This window comes from Mirounga angustirostris, unplaced genomic scaffold, assembly GCF_029215605.1.
Source record: "Mirounga angustirostris isolate CCGP_5_RB_7025 unplaced genomic scaffold, mMirAng1.0.hap1 SCAF_3, whole genome shotgun sequence".
NCBI lineage: Eukaryota > Metazoa > Chordata > Mammalia > Carnivora > Phocidae > Mirounga > Mirounga angustirostris.
The window spans coordinates 9,210,110-9,229,753 of record NW_026991711.1 but is presented as its reverse complement, the minus strand read 5'-3'; the positions used below and the strand labels follow the sequence as shown (position 1 = coordinate 9,229,753).

The 19,644-nt window shown below is 39.4% G+C and overlaps 1 protein-coding gene across 10 annotated transcripts in view; it reads left to right on the top strand.

Moving 5' to 3' along the window:
• Positions 1-19,644, top strand: part of TPP2 (tripeptidyl peptidase 2) — a 70,268-nt gene that overhangs the window by 33,213 nt on the left and 17,411 nt on the right. For 6 of the 10 annotated variants that reach the window (XR_010409920.1, XR_010409919.1, XM_064585913.1 and 3 more), the window contains exons 11-24: positions 3,672-3,820; positions 5,623-5,738; positions 6,284-6,452; positions 7,157-7,314; positions 7,826-7,902; positions 9,607-9,713; positions 11,377-11,531; positions 12,656-12,772; positions 13,013-13,113; positions 13,731-13,827; positions 14,628-14,765; positions 16,516-16,760; positions 17,018-17,096; positions 19,442-19,480. Coding sequence is in view for 7 of the 10 variants with exons in the window: in XM_064585913.1 (XP_064441983.1) it covers positions 3,672-3,820; positions 5,623-5,738; positions 6,284-6,452; positions 7,157-7,314; positions 7,826-7,902; positions 9,607-9,713; positions 11,377-11,531; positions 12,656-12,772; positions 13,013-13,113; positions 13,731-13,827; positions 14,628-14,765; positions 16,516-16,760; positions 17,018-17,096; positions 19,442-19,480 (1,747 nt within the window). In the remaining 3 variants the exon portion in view is untranslated. The remainder of the gene's footprint in view (positions 1-3,671; positions 3,821-5,622; positions 5,739-6,283; positions 6,453-7,156; positions 7,315-7,825; positions 7,903-9,606; positions 9,714-11,376; positions 11,532-12,655; positions 12,773-13,012; positions 13,114-13,730; positions 13,828-14,627; positions 14,766-16,515; positions 16,761-17,017; positions 17,097-19,441; positions 19,481-19,644) is intronic. The other 4 variants (XR_010409921.1, XM_045869676.3, XM_045869678.3 and 1 more) reach the window with 2 other exon arrangements.

The following is a 19,644-nucleotide window of genomic DNA, read 5'->3' as shown; positions in this document are numbered from 1 at the left end:
AACTACATGGTGGGAAGGGACAAAGTTTTGGTAACTTTACCAGGTACTTTTTGGTTTTTACTTTTCAACTTTTTCATTTTGAGGAACAATCTAATTTCAGGGAAACATAATTAAAGGAATAAATTACAGATATTTTTATTGTTAGATGTATGACATAACTGTTCTGAGTATAAGATTAGCAAAATTGGGGACACCTGGGTGGCCCATTTGGTTTAGTGTTTGCCTTTGGCTCAGGTCGTGATCTCAGGGTCCTGGGATCGAGCCCAGCATCGGGCTCCCTGCTCGGCGGGGAGTCTGCTTCTCCCTCTCCCTCTGCCTACCACTCCTCCTGCTTGTGCTCTCTCTCTCTCTCTCTCAAATAGACAAACAAAATCTTTTTAAAAAAAAAAGAGAAAAATTGGTTGGAATCAGGTCAAATGTGGTAATGCCAAATTTAATCCTCTGAATTACAGATATCTTCCTACTCTTTCCTAGATAATTTCTTCTTAAAAAATAAACTTATTTCAGTAGTTTACTATAACTGTTAGTGAAAGCACTCAGGCTATAGGTCTCCATGTGGATTATCAAGCCTTTCCTGTATCATCACCATATACTGCCCACATCAGCCCAACTAATTGGCCTAAAACTCCACATCTGAATAAGAGTGGCCAGGATTCAGAGTCAAAGTTGGCAAAGGTTTACATGTTTTATATTCAGTTAATAAAAGTACTAATTATTAAACTTATTGATTCTCTTCTAAAATTGATTTTGAAATATTTTATGTACAGTCAGTATAAGCACAAAGTAACAAAGAATGTTTAAACCAGCCTTTGTTAGTCTTATTTGCCCGTAGAACATTTAAAGAATTATTTCAAGAAAAATGAGTTCATTGGGGCGCCTGGGTGGCTCAGTCGTTAAGCGTCTGCCTTCGGCTCAGGTCATGATCCCGGGGTCCTGGGATCGAGCCCCGCATCGGGCTCCCTGCTCGGCAGGAAGCCTGCTTCTCCCTCTCCCCCTGCTTGTGTTCCCTCTCTCGCTGTGTCTCTCTCTGTCAAATAAATAAATAAAATCTTTAAAAAAAAGAAAGAAAAATGAGTTCATGAATGGGCACCTGGGTGGCTCAGTTTGTTAAGTGTCTGCCTTCGGCTCAGGTCATGATCCCGGGGTCCTGGGATGGAGCCCCACGTCGAGCTCCTGGCTCAGCGGGAGTCTGCTTCTCCCTCTCCCCCTCCCCCTGCTTGTGCTCTCTCGCTGTGTATATTTGTGTCTCAAATGAATAAATAAAAAAAAAGAATCTTTAAAAATGAGTTCATGAATTACGGGGGAAGCTTGGTTCGCAAACCAGTTATTCTAGGAATTGAGAGAATTTGTTCATGTTTACTGTGCTATAAACATGGAATATTATTGCAAATATGTTGTTTAATTATTAGGGTATAAAACATTGAGTAGTGATCTCTGAACGGGGCATATTCTGTGTACTATTTGAAAAATCCTCTTTGTCAGGAAAGACTGTCAGACATACAGAATTTACTTGACTTCCTGGTGTTTACAAGTATGGCATATTTCTTAAAGACGGATTACCAAATACTGTCTACATAAGCATGTTTTAAATTTTTATTACATACTGCATTTTAGAAGAAAAACATCACTAGCTTTTTTAAGGAAACTTATATCATGTTTAGGTAAAGTTTTTTAATAAGGAATATAAAAGTTATATGTAAAGAAAATTTTACTTTATTTGTATATTTTTTATTTTTTTTAAGTAGGCTCCATGCCCAACATGGGACTTGAACTCACAGCCCTGAGATTGAGTCACACACAGCTCTACCAACTGAGCCAGCCAGGCACCCCCCAGTTTTTTTTTTTAATAAAAATTATATTTATATATCATGGAATCCTTTTTATTTTTTCTTTTTAATTTTATTTATTACCTTATGTTAATCATCATACCTTACATAATTAGTTTTTGATGTAGTGTTCCATTGATTCATTGTTTGCATATAACACCCAGTGCTCCATTCAGTATGTGCCTTCCTTAATACCCATCACCAGGCTAACCCATTCCCCCACCCCTCTCCCCTCTTAAAACCCTCAGTTTGTTTCTCAGAGTCATGGAACCCTTTTTTAGAGCACTTAGTAAATGCTTTGTGATTAATCACTAACAGAGTAGTGTAAAATGAATAGAGAGCAACAGGGGGTAGTCAGTTAGAATTTATGACTCTTCCGGTTACAAGATACCACGTGCTCATTGTGAATGTTGGTAGACAATATAGACGGTGCAAAGAAGAAAGTAAAAATTACCCTAAATCTCATTGTCTGTGATGTGTTTGGGTGACATTTTGGTGCACATTCTTTTAGTCATTGTCGTGTCCATAAATGGGAGATCACAGTATTCAGGCACCTTTGTAACCTTTTGTCACTCAATAATACTGTATGAAAGTCTTTACAGCTCAATATGTCTTTATCTAACAGTGTTTATTTTAAGATAAGCACTAAACGAGGTGCCACCAACCCATTTCAGGAGGGGGATCTTATTTACATTGAGTTCAGCTCTCTGAAAATTTGAAACCAAAGTGCACTAGTATTCTTAGCCAGTAATAAGAATAGTCCAGTCAGTTGGAGAAGAGTGGTAGAAGGGAGGGGCCAACAGCTTCTGTGGGGAACTTTCGGCCACTCTTCCAGGGAAGACGAAGTTAGCGTGTCATCATGTTATTCCTTTACTTGGGGCCGGGGACAGAGCTTGTGTTGGGTGACTACATGGCGATGAACTATGTGTACATTATTTCATTACCCTATGGAGTCAAGAGCCCTCAACGAGGGGGCCCATGGACTTGAGCCATACAGTGTGACAGCTGTGAGTCACGTGAGGTTAGTCTGCATTGAGATAGGCTCTAAGTGTGAGATGTACATGAGATATTTAAGACTAGTACAAGAAAGGATATAAATTAACTCGTTTATTTCTACTAATAACGTACTGAAATTATATTTTGGATATGTTGGGTTAAATAAAATACATTATTAAAAGAAATTTCACCAGTTTCTCATTAGCTTTTTTTAAATGCAGCTTTTGGAAAGTTTTAAATGCCCTCTGGGGGTGCCTGGGTGGCTCAGTCGGTTAAGCGGCTGCCTTGGGCTCAGGTCATGATCTCAGGGTCCTGGGATGGAGCCCCATGTTGGGCTCAGAGTTCAGTGGGGTGTCTGCTTGTTCCTCTGCCCTTCCCCCCACTGAGCATGCGCACATGCAAGCGTGTATGCTGTCTCTCTCAAATAAATAAATTAAATATTTAAAAAATAAATAAATGCCCTCTGTGTCTCACATATTTCTATTGGACGATGCTATGTTAAACTTTAGATAAAGGCAAAGCTTCTACTTGTTGCAGACAAGAAAAAAGTGCATTCATCAAGGAGTCTGAGCAATGACAATTTATTTTCCCTCCAGAAAGATACCCGATACCTTTTGCACATAATCCCAGATACATACAAACACACCAGATTTTGCCCACTTTTAAGGAAGATAATTGCTACATAACGGGGAAATAGCTGTGCTGGGTATTTTTTTTACAACTGATTCCAATACTGCAAATTATCCATGGTATTGTGCTCTAATCTGTTTGACTAGTGGCCTTCTTATGAATGCCCGTGTTGATCCAGTTCTCACCATCGTAAGCAGACTTTCATGGCTTTTCGTTTAGTGCTGATGGGGCCCTCGGAGTAAGTGTCAGCGCGCCCGGAGGAGCCATTGCTTCTGTTCCCAACTGGACGTTGAGAGGAACTCAGCTAATGAACGGGACATCCATGTCTTCTCCCAATGCGTGTGGGGGCATCGCCCTGATACTTTCGGGTAAGGATATTGCTTAGTGCTCTACTTGGTCTAACTTACTCTTGTTTTCAGTTTATAGCATAATACGAAGTCAGGCAGTGGTCACAAAAAGTAACTGAATACATTTCTCTTACTTTATTGCAGACAGATATTTGTGTTTTCTGAAGTTCTCATGGTGAGAAAATGTGTGGAATTGGTCATGTCCTGGCTCAAAGTAAAGTTTAAGATGGCGAATAATTGTGTGATAATAAGGATTTGAATGTGTATTCATTCATTCAACAAATACATTTATTTGCTGTTAATGACTCTCAAGCATTATTTTGGCTCAATAGTACCCGCCCCTGTGGAATTTATCATAGCTGTGGGAGACAGACTAAATAGAATTTAAAATTAGTTTATATTACACATTAAAAGGTAATATTGCTGTGGGGATAACTAAAGTGGGAAGGGAGGTGGGAGTTTCTGGGGTGGTGCGCCCGAGGCTCACGGTATTGATCAGGTGACATTGGCATTGACTGGGACTCAGTTACCGTCACCAGGTTGTCACAGAGCTTCCTCCTTAGGAGCGTTCCTCTCATGAGGTCCCAGGACTCTCTGCCTTCATTTCTAGTTCTCTTCAACCTCACCACATCTCAGGGTTGCTCCAGCCTCCCGTCCTTGTACAGCTTAGTCTCTCTGCCTAGAATTCTTTTGTGCCATTTTTTGGCCTTGCAAATTCCCGTACATTCTGGTAAGATTCGACTCCTGTTCCTTCCCCTCATAAAGCGTCCCCTTCTTTTGGATTCTCACTGACAAAATTGGCCGCTTTCTTGATTCACTCTTAAAGATTTTATTTACTTATTTGACAGAGATGGCGAGAGCAGGAACACAAGCGGGGGGGTAGGAGAGGGAGAAGCAGGCCTCCCGCCGAGCAGGGAGCCCAGTGCGGGGCTGGATCCCAGGACCCTGGGATCATGACCTGAGCTGAAGGCAGATGCTTCATGACTGAGCCACCCAGGCGCCCCTTTCTCGATTCACTCCTAAAGCAGCATACTTTCATGTTTGTTTTGTTCGTTTCTTAACATATTGTAAGTGCGCATACGTTTGATGAACTCTGGAGTGGACAGGAATGCGGTATTACTGTTTTATCTCTAACAGTATTCAACACAAAGTTGACAAATTGGTGGCTTCCATACCCTTCCCACAGAACAGTCATTCCCAGCCTGGCTACTCCTGGCATCACCCAGGAAGCTTTTAGTCAGTATCAGTACCTGGGATTCAGTCTCAAAGATGCGGAATTAATTGAGCTGTGGTCAGGCCTGCGCATCTTTTTTGCTGGTTAAGTTCCCTTGGTTTCTGTAACACAGCCAGGTTGATTAGTATCCCTGGCGACCATATCGTTTGACCAGCAGTGTTTTAAGATTTAAGTAATCTCCACACCCAACGTGGGGCTCAAGCTTACAACCCCAAGATCAAGAGTCACGTGTTCTACCATCTGAGCCAACCGGGTACCCACTTGACCAGCAGTGTTTTAGAGAAAATGTCATTCGAATGCCTTCAGGTATCTGCTTCACACGTTTGCATCACCTTCGCAGAGTGCACACTCGTGCCCTTGCATAACGGGCGCACCTCGATTTTTACTGAATGAGATCCTTGCGTGATGCTAGCAGTTTGAGCTAGGCTGTTGTAGTTTAGTTTTTTCAAAAAGATTAAGAAACGAGTGTTGAAACACAGGACCTTAAAGCCCGAGAACGTACATGTTCTCTCTACTGGTGAGGGGAAGAAGGTTTCAAGTAGCAAACTCTCTAATACTCCTTTCTTGCTTTTGCTTTTTCACATTTCAGGTCTGAAAGCTAATAACGTTAACTACACGGTTCATTCAGTCAGAAGAGCTCTAGAAAATACTGCAGTAAAGGCTGACAATATAGAAGTATTTGCCCAAGGACATGGTATTATTCAGGTAGTGTTGTTTGTTACGAAAGATAGATTAATCATTAAGATACGGTCTTAGCTATTACTGGATAACATTTCCTGTTGTAACAGTGATTGAGTTTATCTGATTTTTCGTTATATGATCATAATAGTTTCTGAACTGGTAAGCAAAGAGGATATGAAATCAGATTTTGTAGTTGAGACAGATTTGTTTTAGTAAGAGAGAAATACAGTAAACCTAAGTCATAGAGAGGGTAGAAATTCCAGGCGAAGATGGCGAGGGCAAAACCTGTGAATCTAATGGCGTATGGAGGAGTGCCTGATTTTGGTTACTTGGGACGAGCTGTGTGAATCTAGAGAGCGGAGTTGGAGGTGAGTGGTCGGGCTGGTGCTTTGTCTGAAAAGGTAGACTTGCCCCCTCATGTGGGGTTACCACGTAGTTTAGAGAGGTGAATGTAGAAACCAGCTTTTTGCCTGTACTTTTTTTACAACTGAAATCAAATTGGTAATTTATAACGAAATGTTTTCTTGACCGAACCATTGATATTTTACTGTTTGTATTCTTCTAATTAGGTTGATAAAGCCTATGACTACCTCGTTCAGAATACATCATTTGCTAATAAATTAGGTTTCACTGTTACTGTTGGAAATAACCGCGGCATCTACCTCCGAGACCCTGTTCAGGTGGCTGCACCTTCAGATCATGGCGTTGGCGTTGAACCTGTGTTTCCGGAAAATACCGGTTAGTAATTGGACAGTAAGCCGAAGGGCTCACATTTGTGGTTTGAATGAATACTGTCGTATGAGAGAAATGCCATTTGGGTTAATGTTCTAAAGAGAAAACATGAGTTAACAATATTATTTTAAATCATATATATTTTAAGGGGGATGGATGTGATAGCAAAGCAGGGATCCCAGTATCGTCGCAGCTCAGCCTGGTGACCACTGAGGAAAGCAGTAGCCTGGGCCTTCAGTGACCCAGGGTTTTATCGAATTGTGGATGGTAAAGCATCCAGTTCCTTTTCTTTACCACTCTTACTACTTGGGTGTAAGAGAGAGTTTCGGTTGGAGAATGGGAAGTAGAAGCAGCCAGGGAAAACCGCAGCTCAAGGAGGTGTAAATGAAGTAGTCACCACTGTGTACTTGGCACCTTCCTTTCAGTCAGATGCTGTTATCTGCATGCAGTAATGACAGATATTCACGAAAACGCCTTATTTTGAGGTTACAGCCATGTTGGATAAAAGTGTGAATGGATCACAAGTGCCCTAAGACATAGGGAAGGTTCTGTGACTGCTTTATTTAAGCTGTGTTTTGGAAGCCCAGGCCCTAGTGTGTTTTACAGCTGATTAAACTCATCTACTAGATTTTATGAGAAGATAGAACTTTTTAAAATGGAAGAAAAGGAAAAAAGTACTAATCTTTAATTTTTGGTCTTTTTCATGCTAGAAAACGCTGAAAAAATATCCCTTCAGCTTCATTTAGCTTTAACTTCAAATTCATCTTGGGTTCAGTGTCCCAGCCATTTGGAACTCATGAATCAATGTAGACACATAAACATACGTGTGGATCCCAGGGGCTTAAGAGAAGGATTACATTATACAGAGGTATTGGTGCATCTTCAGTGCTACTTTCTGAATACTCTGAAATGTGTGAGAGTGCCCTGTGTGGTGGTCTCTTTCCCCATTGGTCTGAAGTGGTCAAGGGTGGGTATGCATGCATTTGTTTAGGCTATTTGCTGTTAATTATGTGACCCAACGTCAGAAAATTGGCGTGAACTTGTGTTTAAGATCTTCACTTTTTTTTTTTTTTTTTTAAGATTTTATTTATTTATTTGACAGAGAGAGACACAGCGAGAGAGGGAACACAAGCAGGGGGAGAGGGAGAGGGAGAAGCAGGCTTCCCGCGGAGCAGGGAGCCCGATGTGGGGCTTGATCCCAGGACCGTGGGATCATGACCTGCACCGAAGGCAGACAACGACTGAGCCACCCAGGCACCCCAAGACATTTACATTTTAATGTTAGATTAACTTACTCTGTGAATAGATTTCACTTTTTTTTTTCTTTCTTTTTCTCTTGTAAAAGTTTATGGTTACTGAAACTTAACTCTTTTTTCAAGGTATGTGGCTATGATATAGCATCCCCTAATGCAGGTCCTCTGTTCAGAGTTCCAATCACTGCAGTTATAGCAACCAAGTAAGTAACAAGTTACCAACAGCTTACTGTTACATGGAATTTTTTAATGGCTATTTATGGAAATAGTGTGAACTTTTAAAGGATGAATAGACCAGAATCAGGTAACTGGGCTTTAGTTCTGCTTCTTGCTCACAAAATTCAAGTGCGATGTGGTCTTTCTATTGCTTGTTGACTGTGAGAATCCCCGGTGGCATCTCCCGTGCCCTTTCCCTGTGCCAAAATTCCACTGGGATGACAATGCCCCTGTCTGATCCATCTGCAGTATTGGACAGTATTACTTCGTCCCTTCTTCATCGCTCACCCGCCTCCACCGTCGCACCCCATCTGTGGGATCACTGTTTTCTCTGGTTCTTCCACTTCTCCTGTCACTGTTTCCAGACTCTCCCTTCCCTTCTTGTCTTTTATCCCAGAACCGAGGAACTCTGCTCCCGTCGTACTGCTTCCTGTTTAAGATCTGTTGGTGGCTCTGCCCAGAATCATGCTCTCTAAAATAGCAAACAGCAGTCCTTCAGAGCCAGCATTTCCTGTCACCCCGTCTGCGGTACAGACTTTAGCCAAGATGTTGTTAGTTTTGGTTTACCCCATTTGACTGTGAGCCCACTGAAGACTCAGGGACTGTGCCCTACAGGTTCCTCTGTGGTGCCCATTATACAGTATCTTCAGAACAAAACAAACTGTTCAGTAGATGAAGGACAAATTGAGATGAGAATTCTGGAGACAACGGAGAGCTCTCAGTTAATAGTTTGTACTGAATTAGTTAACTGGTAAATAATAAGTATGCAGCAGGTCTCAGCCCATAAGAAACATAAGATGAGATTCAGGAGATAAAAAGTGACACACACATGGAGAAATTGCAGAACACTTAAATTCTCAGATTTTCCCTGAAGTCCAGTAGGAAATTAGACAAGATAATTTATAAGATTCAGGAATCAGCTGAGACATCATCTCCTTCAGGAAGCTTTTCCACGAACCACCTATCTTTTATGTCTTTTCCACTAACACTTCTGTCCACCCAGAGCATATTATGTTAAATGTTTCTGGTGATTTTTCTGTCCTCCTGAGATTGGCCAGGGCAAAGGAAAATGTATTCAGTGTATTTGTAGCTCTTAACAACAGTACCTCGTATATATACTGGGCGCTCATTAAGTGTTTGTCATACCGACTAAAATTTGTCCCTTGCATATTCTTTAGGTCTCCATAGTAGAAAATTACACATTTGACCTTTATATGTCACTGGTTTCTTACAAAAATGCTATGGAAATAGTTTTCTTCTTTCCTGTGTCATGATGGCGCGGGGTATTTTGGAGCTATACAAGGAGTTTAATACCAGTCAGTCTCAGAGCTATAAGACCGAATCAGTGACACAAAACATCACCTTTGATTTTAATATTTAGGACTCATGATAGTTCAGATTCTAATAATAGGGAAATCCTGTGAATGAGGGAGCTGTATATGTGTGTCTTATAGACAAATTGTAGCATAGACAAGTAAAAAGAAAAATCATCTACACTGGGCTATCCGGAACTTACCACCACTGACATGTTGCAAAAATGAGATAATGTTGTGCACATTGTTTTGTAACCAACTTTTAAATCCCTGTGTTTGTTTCTGATGAACTATTAAAATCTAGAGTACCAGTGGGCTTATAATATAAAGTCTCTCTGGGTGACAGCATCACATTTGGCCATTTATTTTTATTTTCAGAGTAAACGAATCGTCACATTATGATCTAGCCTTGACAGATGTACATTTTAAACCTGGTCAGATTCGAAGGCATTTTATTGAGGTTCCTGAGGGTGCAACATGGGCTGGTAAGTAACATTTGAGTCTGTCCTGACCACTTATCTTTATGTACCTTCTATCTCTGCTAGGATTGTGACCACAGGAAGTGTGTATGTCTCTAATCCACGCTTTTGTCATAACAGTACAACATCTGACACCCTAGATTTGCTGTTAGGTTTGAAATATTGTTAAGATCACGTACTATTTTGCACTGTTGACACATCAGATCATTCAGGCTATCTTAAGACGTTTTAACATTCAAGATTTTAACTTAATTTAGAATAATACCATATCTGTTAATGATTAGAGTCAGAATTGTATTGTTGAACAACTCTGGGCTACCTAATTCTTACAGGGCCCCATAGGGTTGTCGAACAGTGAGCTTTGATAAAATGTACACTAATAATACTGAAGGAAAATCTATGGTTAATTAATATTGAATCTAGTATCTTTTCAACGGTAAATGCCAGTAATTACAGTGCTCTCATTATGATTTGTCTTGGTTGGTATTGAAAATAATTAGGTTTTTTTTAAATAGGAATTTATTGAATGATCCAGAATGGAAGTAGCTCAGAGCATTCAGCAGTCTTAGATTAGAAATGTGCTGGGGAGGGGGAAGAAATGGGAAGATGGTTGTCAGAGAGTACAGACTTTTACTTATAAGGTGAATAAGTTCGAGGAATCTAAAGTCCAGCAAGCTGACTGTAGTTAACTCTACTGTATTACGTACTTGAAATTTGTTAAAAGTCAGATCTGAAATAGTCTCACTACCAAAAAAAATTGGTGAATGTAAAGTGATTGATGTGTTAACTAACCTTATTGTGATAATGATTTTACAGTATATATGTATATATCAAATCCTCACAGTGTACACCTTAAACTTATGCAATGTTATTTGTCAATTGCGTGTCAGTAAAATGGGGGTGATAAAGAATCAAAGCAAAAAAAAAAAAAATGTACTGCAGATGTGTCCTATTTCAAATAATTAGAAATACTGTCCTAACACTAGATTTTTTATTCTTAGCAATTGATTAGGTTCACAGAGCTCTGCGCCCACTTGACCTTGTGAACCAGAGACGTAAGCCTTGCTTTAAGTTCTCTGTATTAGAGTGGGTGTGCATTAGATAAGATGCTGATTCTGCTTCACGGTGATTTTGGTTTTGCCTCCAGCTCGGCCTCAGAATAAAGCTGAGGATGTGTAGTTGATGGTCATACTTTCTAGAAGTAGACAGGAGGGAGAGACTAGGAAGTTATCAATGAAGTTGAATAAGTAGACACTAATGGAATTTAGGCATGATAACAAATAGAAATTTCTAAAATTAAGATTCTCTTTATCAGGAATTGGTTGGTTTTTCATAAAAGCAAGTTTCCTCATAGCAGCAGAGGGGCAAAGGGTTTTGAAAATAACCTGATTAGGAAAATTGTGTCCATCCATGGACAGCTTGCTGTTCCGTGGTGTTTGCAGCATAGCAGTTGTTAATTTTAATACTGATTTGTTTATTTTCCTACCCTTTCATCTTGATTAATATTCTGTTGATTCTTTGTTTTTAAGGAAATATGCAGATTTCCTTTGAATAGATCATTTTTTTTTTTCTTGAGACGTTGTTTTCTAAAAAGTTGGTATTAAGACAATCATATGTCTGTTTTAAATCCTCTCAGTTTAAAACTTGGCTTCCTCCCCTCTCATTTTAGAAGTTACTGTGTGTTCGTGTTCTTCTGAGGTGTCAGCCAAGTTTGTTCTTCATGCGGTGCAGCTTGTGAAGCAAAGAGCGTATCGAAGTCATGAATTCTATAAGTTTTGTTCCCTTCCAGAAAAAGGAACACTGACTGAAGCTTTTCCTGTCTTAGTAAGTTTTAATTACCGGTTTGAAATCCCAAAAATGATTTCGTTTTTTATTTTTGGTATAGGCTAAGACTCAGTATTTGAATTTGATTTTATAGTTTGTATTCAGACTGTATTGGGGCTGAATATTTTATTAACGCTAAATAAACAAAGTAGGAAGGTGGGTAGTCTCAGTGGGGTACTTGAGACCAAGTTGGAGGTAAATAGTAATCATTTGAACTCTTCAATAAATGTAGTCAAAGGAAGGTGCTGGTCTGCTAGATTCTGATGGCTTATACCGTGGAGCTTGATTGGGATTGTTTCCTCATCACACAGGAAATTACTTCCTTATTTAAGATTTTTCTACTTGTTATTTTATTAATGCCCAGCCGTGAAGACTGCAGGAGGCTGTTTTGCCGTGAAGGTGAGGCCGCTGCTGCTTTCCACCGGAATGACCTCCGTGTGGCAGGTCCCCACCCTCGCTGGGCTGTGGTTCTTCCTCCACAGAAGCCGAGCGGACTGATGCTCTTTCTTAAGCCTGCTGCCTCGTGTGTTCACGCGGTGATAGCGGCCTTCCTGGGTCTCTTGGGTCTCCGATGCCGGCTGGTGCTCTTGTCTGTGCTAGTGTCCTCTGACCCCCCCACAGACTTCGTAACGTACTGGTTACTAGAAAACCTAATTTAAAACTCAGCACTAAAAGTGGTGTTTGTTTTTAATTTTTTTTTAAGAGGGGGAAAGATGTAAGTGACCATAATTTCATTTTGCTTTGATGGCCAGGCAGCTCTGAGCCTGAAACTCAGCTGCGGGTATTGACTCTGCCTGACGGAGCTGTCCCACCCCTTTTCTTATCATTGTTCTTGCCATTTTTCCTTTGGTCTGAAGTTTTTATTCCAGTTTGTTTTCACTATTATTTCGTAGTATGTGCTCCCAAAAGCTGCCTCCGATCTTCTATGACAAGCACCGTAGGAGTCTGAGAGGATAACCGTGTGTTTAAACGCCTGTACTCTGTCTTTGCAACTGTAATTTTGTAACTCCACACACGGCTGTACAAAAAGCCAGAATTGCTTTAAAACACTATTTATATTCAGTAATTTGAAAGAAAAGGAGAAAAGGGATTTACACATTTGTGATTTTTATTGTTCTTTACAGGGTGGGAAAGCAATTGAGTTTTGCATTGCTCGTTGGTGGGCAAGTCTTAGTGATGTCAATATTGATTATACCATTTCTTTCCATGGAATAGTGTGTACTGCTCCTCAGTTAAACATTGTAAGTTCCACCTTTCCATCATTTTTAATGTCAGTTATTTGTGTTATTGAGAAATAATTCACTGGTTGGATTTAAGTGTTAATGGGCAGATTACTTGTGGTTCTGAAAATAACAGTCGTCTTTGTTCATGGATGCTTATAAACTTTGCACTAGACAAGTTTATTTTAGGTCCAAATGTTTAAAAATACGGTTTATTATCAATAAAGCTTGAGAACCTAATTTGATAAATATTCTTTGTAGCATGCGTCGGAAGGAATCAATCGTTTTGATGTTCAGTCCTCCTTGAAGTATGAAGATCTGGCTCCCTGCATAACTTTGAAGAGCTGGGTCCAGACCCTCCGGTATCATTTAGTGTTTCAGGGCTACAGGTGTTGAGCATTGGCATGGTGGGAGTGGGGACATCTCTTGCACTCTTTGAAAAGAGTCATCTTTTTAAATCATCTGAGTGCTGGAGATGAAAATGCGGTTTCTGACTTCGCAGCCTAGCAATCCTGGCAGCTCTCTTAAGAGGCAGCCCCAGCAGTAGCTTCGAGCCTTAAGTAACATATGTGATGAAGCTCTCAGTGTGGCGCCTACAGGACCCCTCCTGTGACATGTGCGTTGCCATCTGCAGTTTGTGGACAGGAGGGCGCACGTCAAAACCTGTCCGTCCTTAACACTGTTAGCAGTTATTGCCCTAATATTGGGATCTGATTATGTTAAGAACTATTTGTTTACGTTTGAAAATGTTTCCATAATATTGCAAATTTTAAACACTACGTATTGCTAAGGGTCAGTCAGTGAAGAACTCTATAAGCTGATGATTAAAATGTTATAAAATATACTGAGAAGGACAGAGTTTAGGAATGCTTATTGTCACTTTTATTGTACTGTGTAATAGATTTTTTTGGTTATAGTTTCCTTTCTCTCAGTAGATGAACTCCTGAATCAAATTACTTACGCATTTGTCTAATTACAGCCCACTGAGTGCAAAAACAAAACCTTTAGGATCACGAGATGTTTTGCCAAATAATCGTCAGCTTTATGAGATGATCCTGACTTATAACTTTCATCAGGTAAGTGTTTAAAGTATAACCTCAAAATGAACTTTTTTGTTCATGAATCATAAAGTGAAAAACGGAAAGACAAGCAGTTTAGTATAGATGTGTGTGTGTATATGTATGAAATAGAGTCAAATGATTAACACTGGTTAATTTGAAATTATTCTTTGGGAAATTATAATCTCTGATGGTCCAAGTACTATTTGGGTCCGAAGTCATAAACTAATTTAGTGGTGACCTGGCCTTTGAGCCGTAGTTTCTGTATTCATTGATACCTGTTCAGTGGTTAGAGGTCTCATCAGCGCCAGATGCTGTCTGATTATGAGAGCGGGTCTGATTGCTTTTCTCTGAAGCAGGCGTTAAAACAATGAGAAGTCAGAATACCTCTTGGGTTGAATGAGCAGTAAAGGTAGTTGAGACTACTGTAAATATAGAATCTTAAGAGTTTAGGTAGGATCAGTAAGATTTCAGCGAAACTCTTATTGAAGCATAATATGAATTTGGTTTTAATGTTCAGGAGATGATTGATTTCAATGAATTGTCAAATTTCAGTTTTATAAAGTACTTAGAGGTACTGAAGAATATATAGTATTCATTAATGCTTACAAATAGCTAGGTTTGTATTCTTAAAAACTTGTTAAAGAAAAATACCTTTAATTAGTGCCAAAATATTGGATGTTCTGCATTTTTAAAATTGGTTACCAGAGGAAAATATTTTTAATACTTGTAATGTAAAAATCTCATCAACAGCAGTATTACAAATCTGCATTAGAAATCATATAAATTATATCAAGTAATTATTCTTTTTTTTATAGCCCAAGAGTGGGGAAGTAACTCCAAGCTGCCCACTACTTTGTGAACTATTATATGAATCAGAATTTGACAGCCAACTGTGGATTATATTTGACCAGAACAAAAGACAAATGGGTTCAGGAGATGCCTATCCACATCAGGTATAAAATTGGCAGTGATTTTCAGAATTAACTGAGGCTGTTTCCTGAACTAATGAATCTCTGATTTGCTATTTATGGTAATTTTTGTTTTTCTGGGTTTGTTTGGAGTTTTTTTAACGCTATAGTTTTGTATTTAGTTCTTTGACATACCACTAGAAGCTCAGTTAGTTGTCTTATTATAAAACAGACTATGACAGCCTCTCAGCCATGTAGATCTGCTAAATCAAGTTTTGGGATAGAGGAGGGCATGGATGATGCTTGCGAACCCTAGCCAGCGTAGCCTTTTTTTTTTTTTTTTTTTTTTTAAGATTTATTTGAAGGGGAGGGAGCAGAGGGAGAGAGAAACCCAAGCAAACCACACGCTGAGCACAGAGCCCAACACAGGGCTCGATCTCATGACCCCGAGATCAGGCCCAAGCTGAAACCAAGTGTCGGACGCTCACCGACTGTGCCACCCAGGCACCCCTAGTGTAGCTTTTTATTTTAATTATGTCTTCTTCCTGCCCACTGCTTCCACACATCTGATGGCTGGGAGCAAATCATCTAAGATAATATGAGCACCTTGAAATGATCCCGGGTCTGAACTGGACGAAAAGCACTATATATAGCAGTGCCAAGTGTTTATTAGAACTTCAGATTTATTTCTTCCCGAGACAGCTGTGTACTCAACACGGTGTATGCCAATCACTGTGCTTGGCACACTGTTGTATTAAAGGGAGAAAAACTTAATCATACAGGGTTTTGTTGTTTGTTTGTTTTTAAGATTTTATTTATTAGAGTGAGTGAGAGAGAGAGCACAAGCAATGGGGGAGAGGAAGAGGGAAAAGCAGACTCCCCACTGAGCAGGGCTTCATCCCAGGACCTTGGGATCGTGACGTGAGCCAAAGGCAGCAGCTCAACCGACTGAGCCACCCAGGTGCCCCTTAATCAGTGGTTTGTAGAAATTTTATCCCTGAATAAAATATTGTTACAAAGAAATGAGGTATTTCCTGTAAACATCTATAATATTATGCCAAATAATGAAAATAATTCATCAGGTTTTTTTCAGTTAACTAGTCAGAGAATGAGTTCTTTTTTTTCCTCAAAGCAAGCCAAGTCACATCTCCTCAGTACAGACTGGATTATTGCAGTGCCATTACTTGGTTGCTTTTAAAATCTCAGAAGATACTGCTGATGCAGAATACAGCGTGCCATGCTCCTGAGCAGGTTAACTAGGTGGAGCAGAGTGGATTTGTCTCTGCTGGCTCCCTATTTTTCCTGTGATAAAGAGGTGTGGCATTTTGGTTATAACATAAAGAGTACCAGTTGTGTATACACGTGTGTGTGTATATTTGTCTTAGATATTATATGGCACCTCAATTTTGCTAGTTTTGGTGGTGGTTTATACATGTTTCTAAAGACTCATGAACTAGAAGATCATTGCTTTTATCAGTCTTGAGCAGATACAGATTTAGCTGAGACTATGGGCATAGCTTATTGTGGGAAATTGAGGGCTCTGGAGCCATACCTGCCTTCAGCTCCCTTATCCTTTACTCTGCACGTGGCCTTGGACAATTCCCGGGATGTCCTGGCCCTGCTTCCTCACCTGCACCCTCAGGTCCTTGTGTGTAGGCGTGCACACTCTCATGCACTCTTCCTCACACAGTGTAAGCACTCTGTATGTAGTAACTGTTCCTCTTTATCCTCTTACTATAATTTCTGTTGACTTGGCTAAACTTTCCTTTTTCCAAATGTTCTTTGTCTTTTTTAGTATTCTTTGAAACTGGAGAAAGGAGATTATACAATTCGACTACAGATTCGTCATGAGCAGATCAGCGATTTGGAACGTCTTAAAGATCTCCCATTCATTGTTTCTCATAGGTTGTCTAATACCTTGAGCTTAGATATTCATGAAAATCATAGCCTTGCACTTCTAGGAAAGAAGAAATCAAGTAATTTGACATTACCACCCAAATATAACCAACCATTCTTTGTTACCTCCCTACCTGATGACAAGTAAGTGACAGTGTTGCTTACACTTAATGTGTATCTTAAATACTGTAATCTTTTCATGTGAGATCATTACATTGGGCTAAATTTATGGTATGTTGTCACTTACCATTTTAGACTAAGATTATTTCTCCCTTTGATTTTGGAAATCTGAGCTGTGGGAATTATTTCAGAATGCGATTGTTTTGATGTTTTGCCCCTTGATTTTCTTTCTGAGACTTTCTCTTTAGTTCCTTTTTTTCTCTTTTGAACTTTCTTACTAGAATACCTAAAGGGGCAGGACCTGGATGCTACCTTGCAGGATCCTTAACATTATCAAAGACTGAACTTGGGAAGAAAGCTGTAAGTATCCTTTTTTTTTTTTTCCCCAAAGATTTTATTTATTTAACCAAGAGAGGGAACGCAAGCAGGGGGAGTGGGAGAGGGAGAAGCAGGCTTCCCGTGGAGCAGGGAACCCAGTGCGGGGCTCGATCCCAGGACCCTGGGATCATGACCTGAGCCGAAGGCGGATGCTTAACGACTGAGCCACCCAGGCCCCCCTCCTTTCTTTTTTTTTTTTAAACACTGTAATTACCTATTCCAAAATTTCCATTCCTTTAAAAGATGGGAATTAATCTAACCCTTTAGAATGGGTAAAAGAGAAGCTCTCCCTGGGGGAAAAAAATTGAGTAGTTTTTTCCCAAATTACCAGTAAAGGTCAATTAAGATTTGATTGTATTTTAAAATATTTAGTATTCTTTTTCCCCAGACCTAAGTACTTGGCCCTGAACTGGTCCTACCTTTCATGACTAATATACTTGAACTTCCCTTGAAACATGTAGGTCCAGATTAAACTTGGCTTAAGTGAATGGGATGTTTAAAATTAGAACATTTTATAGGATTTTAACCAACATAATATTGTGGATATAAAAATAAGTCAGGTCTTCTTGGGCTACTTCTAGAAAACTAGTCATATCATTTCTAACGAGCAGTATTTTTCCTCACTTGTACAGACCTTTCTCTTGTTGGAATTTTGCATAATTGTGTAGATAATTAGGAGTATTTCTTTTGGCATTGCCTTTTATTTTATAGTTTTAAAATCATGCTATTAAAAACATGTTTCTGGTTTTTACATTGTAGAGATAAACATTACAACTGGATAGGTACCTATTTTAACTTTTCCATCTGTTTTCATTATATATTTATTATGAGAATAGTGTTTATGTGGATCTGTCACCTTCTGTCATCATATTAGTTCAATGCCAGTAAAGTTGTCATTCTTACAGTTTTGCATTTCTCCTCAGCATCAGTTCTTACATAGTGGTCTACTACCTGATGCTGGAATCATAAATGCCATTACCAAGTTGAATGGATTTCTTGCATCTTAACAAGTATACTTACTTCTTGCCGCTGTTGAACCAGAAGTCACTTACTGGTGTCTTAGAGGCATAACTTAGGAATTCTGTGCTTTGAAAAAATCGTTTGCCCTGACATTTCTTGAGTCTCATTTCAGTCGATACTGCAGTTGACCCATGAACAACATGGGTTTGAACTGCGCGGTCAACTTATATGTGGGGTTTTTTTTCCAGTAAATATAGTACAGTACTATAAATATATTTTCTCTTCCTTGTGATTTTCTCAATAACATTTTCTCTAGCTTACGTTAACATAAGAATATATACAAAATAATATGTTATTTGACTGTTTATGTTATCGTTAAGGCTTCCAGTCAACAGTAGGCTGTTTGTAATTAAGTTTTGGGGGAGTCTATACAAGGAATTTCAGCTGGGGGGTGAAGTAGTGTCCCCAGCCCCCGTGTTGTCCAGGGGTCAACTGTACTTATTTATATATACACTTTAGTATCATTTGAAGTGAATCAGTAGTCACTGATACTGGAATTCATAGATGCGCTGATTTAAGAAGTCCTAGTCTTTTTTTGTAGGCTTCGCTTCCTGGGCAGCAGGGCTGCTTCCAATTGTGGGGCTCCCTAGATGGGGAGATGGGATTCTCACCCAGATAACTCTTCTCAGGTGTCTGCTTCCTTGGATTGATATGACAGAAAAGCATTGTTATTAAAACTGCACTTTTAGCCATTCAGAGATAGTTACTTCTTTCAGAGGCATAAATTATAAAAGTATGGGATTAACTGGAGTTACTACTTACCAGGTAATTACTTATGGGATAGATTTTCTTGAGAGAGAGCAAAAACCTAAAGGCATAGAGTTAATTATACTTGCCAGCACCTTGTTTGTTTAATCTTATCTCATAGTTTTGCATTTCTCACCGGTTTGGTAGTTGGGAAGGTGAGTGTTGTTTTACTTCTGCCTCTCACGGTCACCTTGAATGATGATGCCTGGGCATATGTGATCGTTGTGACGTCCTTGAAATCCGACTCTAGACTGTCAGCTAAATTTAATGTTTTTAAAAGTGTTTTGATAACTAATAGATTTTACTGTACTCAGTTTTCAAATACAGAGTTGAAAAACATTTGCCCTTAGGAATAACCTATTTGATTGCATTTTTATTAAAGTGAAAGTGGCAGTGTTGCTTTCTTTAAAAGCCTGCCATTTTGATTGTAGACCTGACCCTTCTAAGTACGGAGACACACACAGGTGGGACGTAAACTGGAAGACAATTAGACAGAGGTGGTGTCTCCATCCTGTGTAGATTGTGCATGTTTTCTTACAGAATGTCCTTCTAACTCCCAGGGGCAGTCTGCAGCAAAACGACAAGGAAAATTTAAAAAGGTACTGATTGTCAGTTCTTAAAAAAGATGTCTTAAAGCCTTATTTGCATATTAGTTAAACTTTTTTTTCTGTCACCTATTATAAATCTTTTTTTAAAAAATCTCTCCCTTAGTTTCCTTTCTTTAAGTTCTGCAGTATAGTGCTTATAGCTTGTCAGTGTTGAC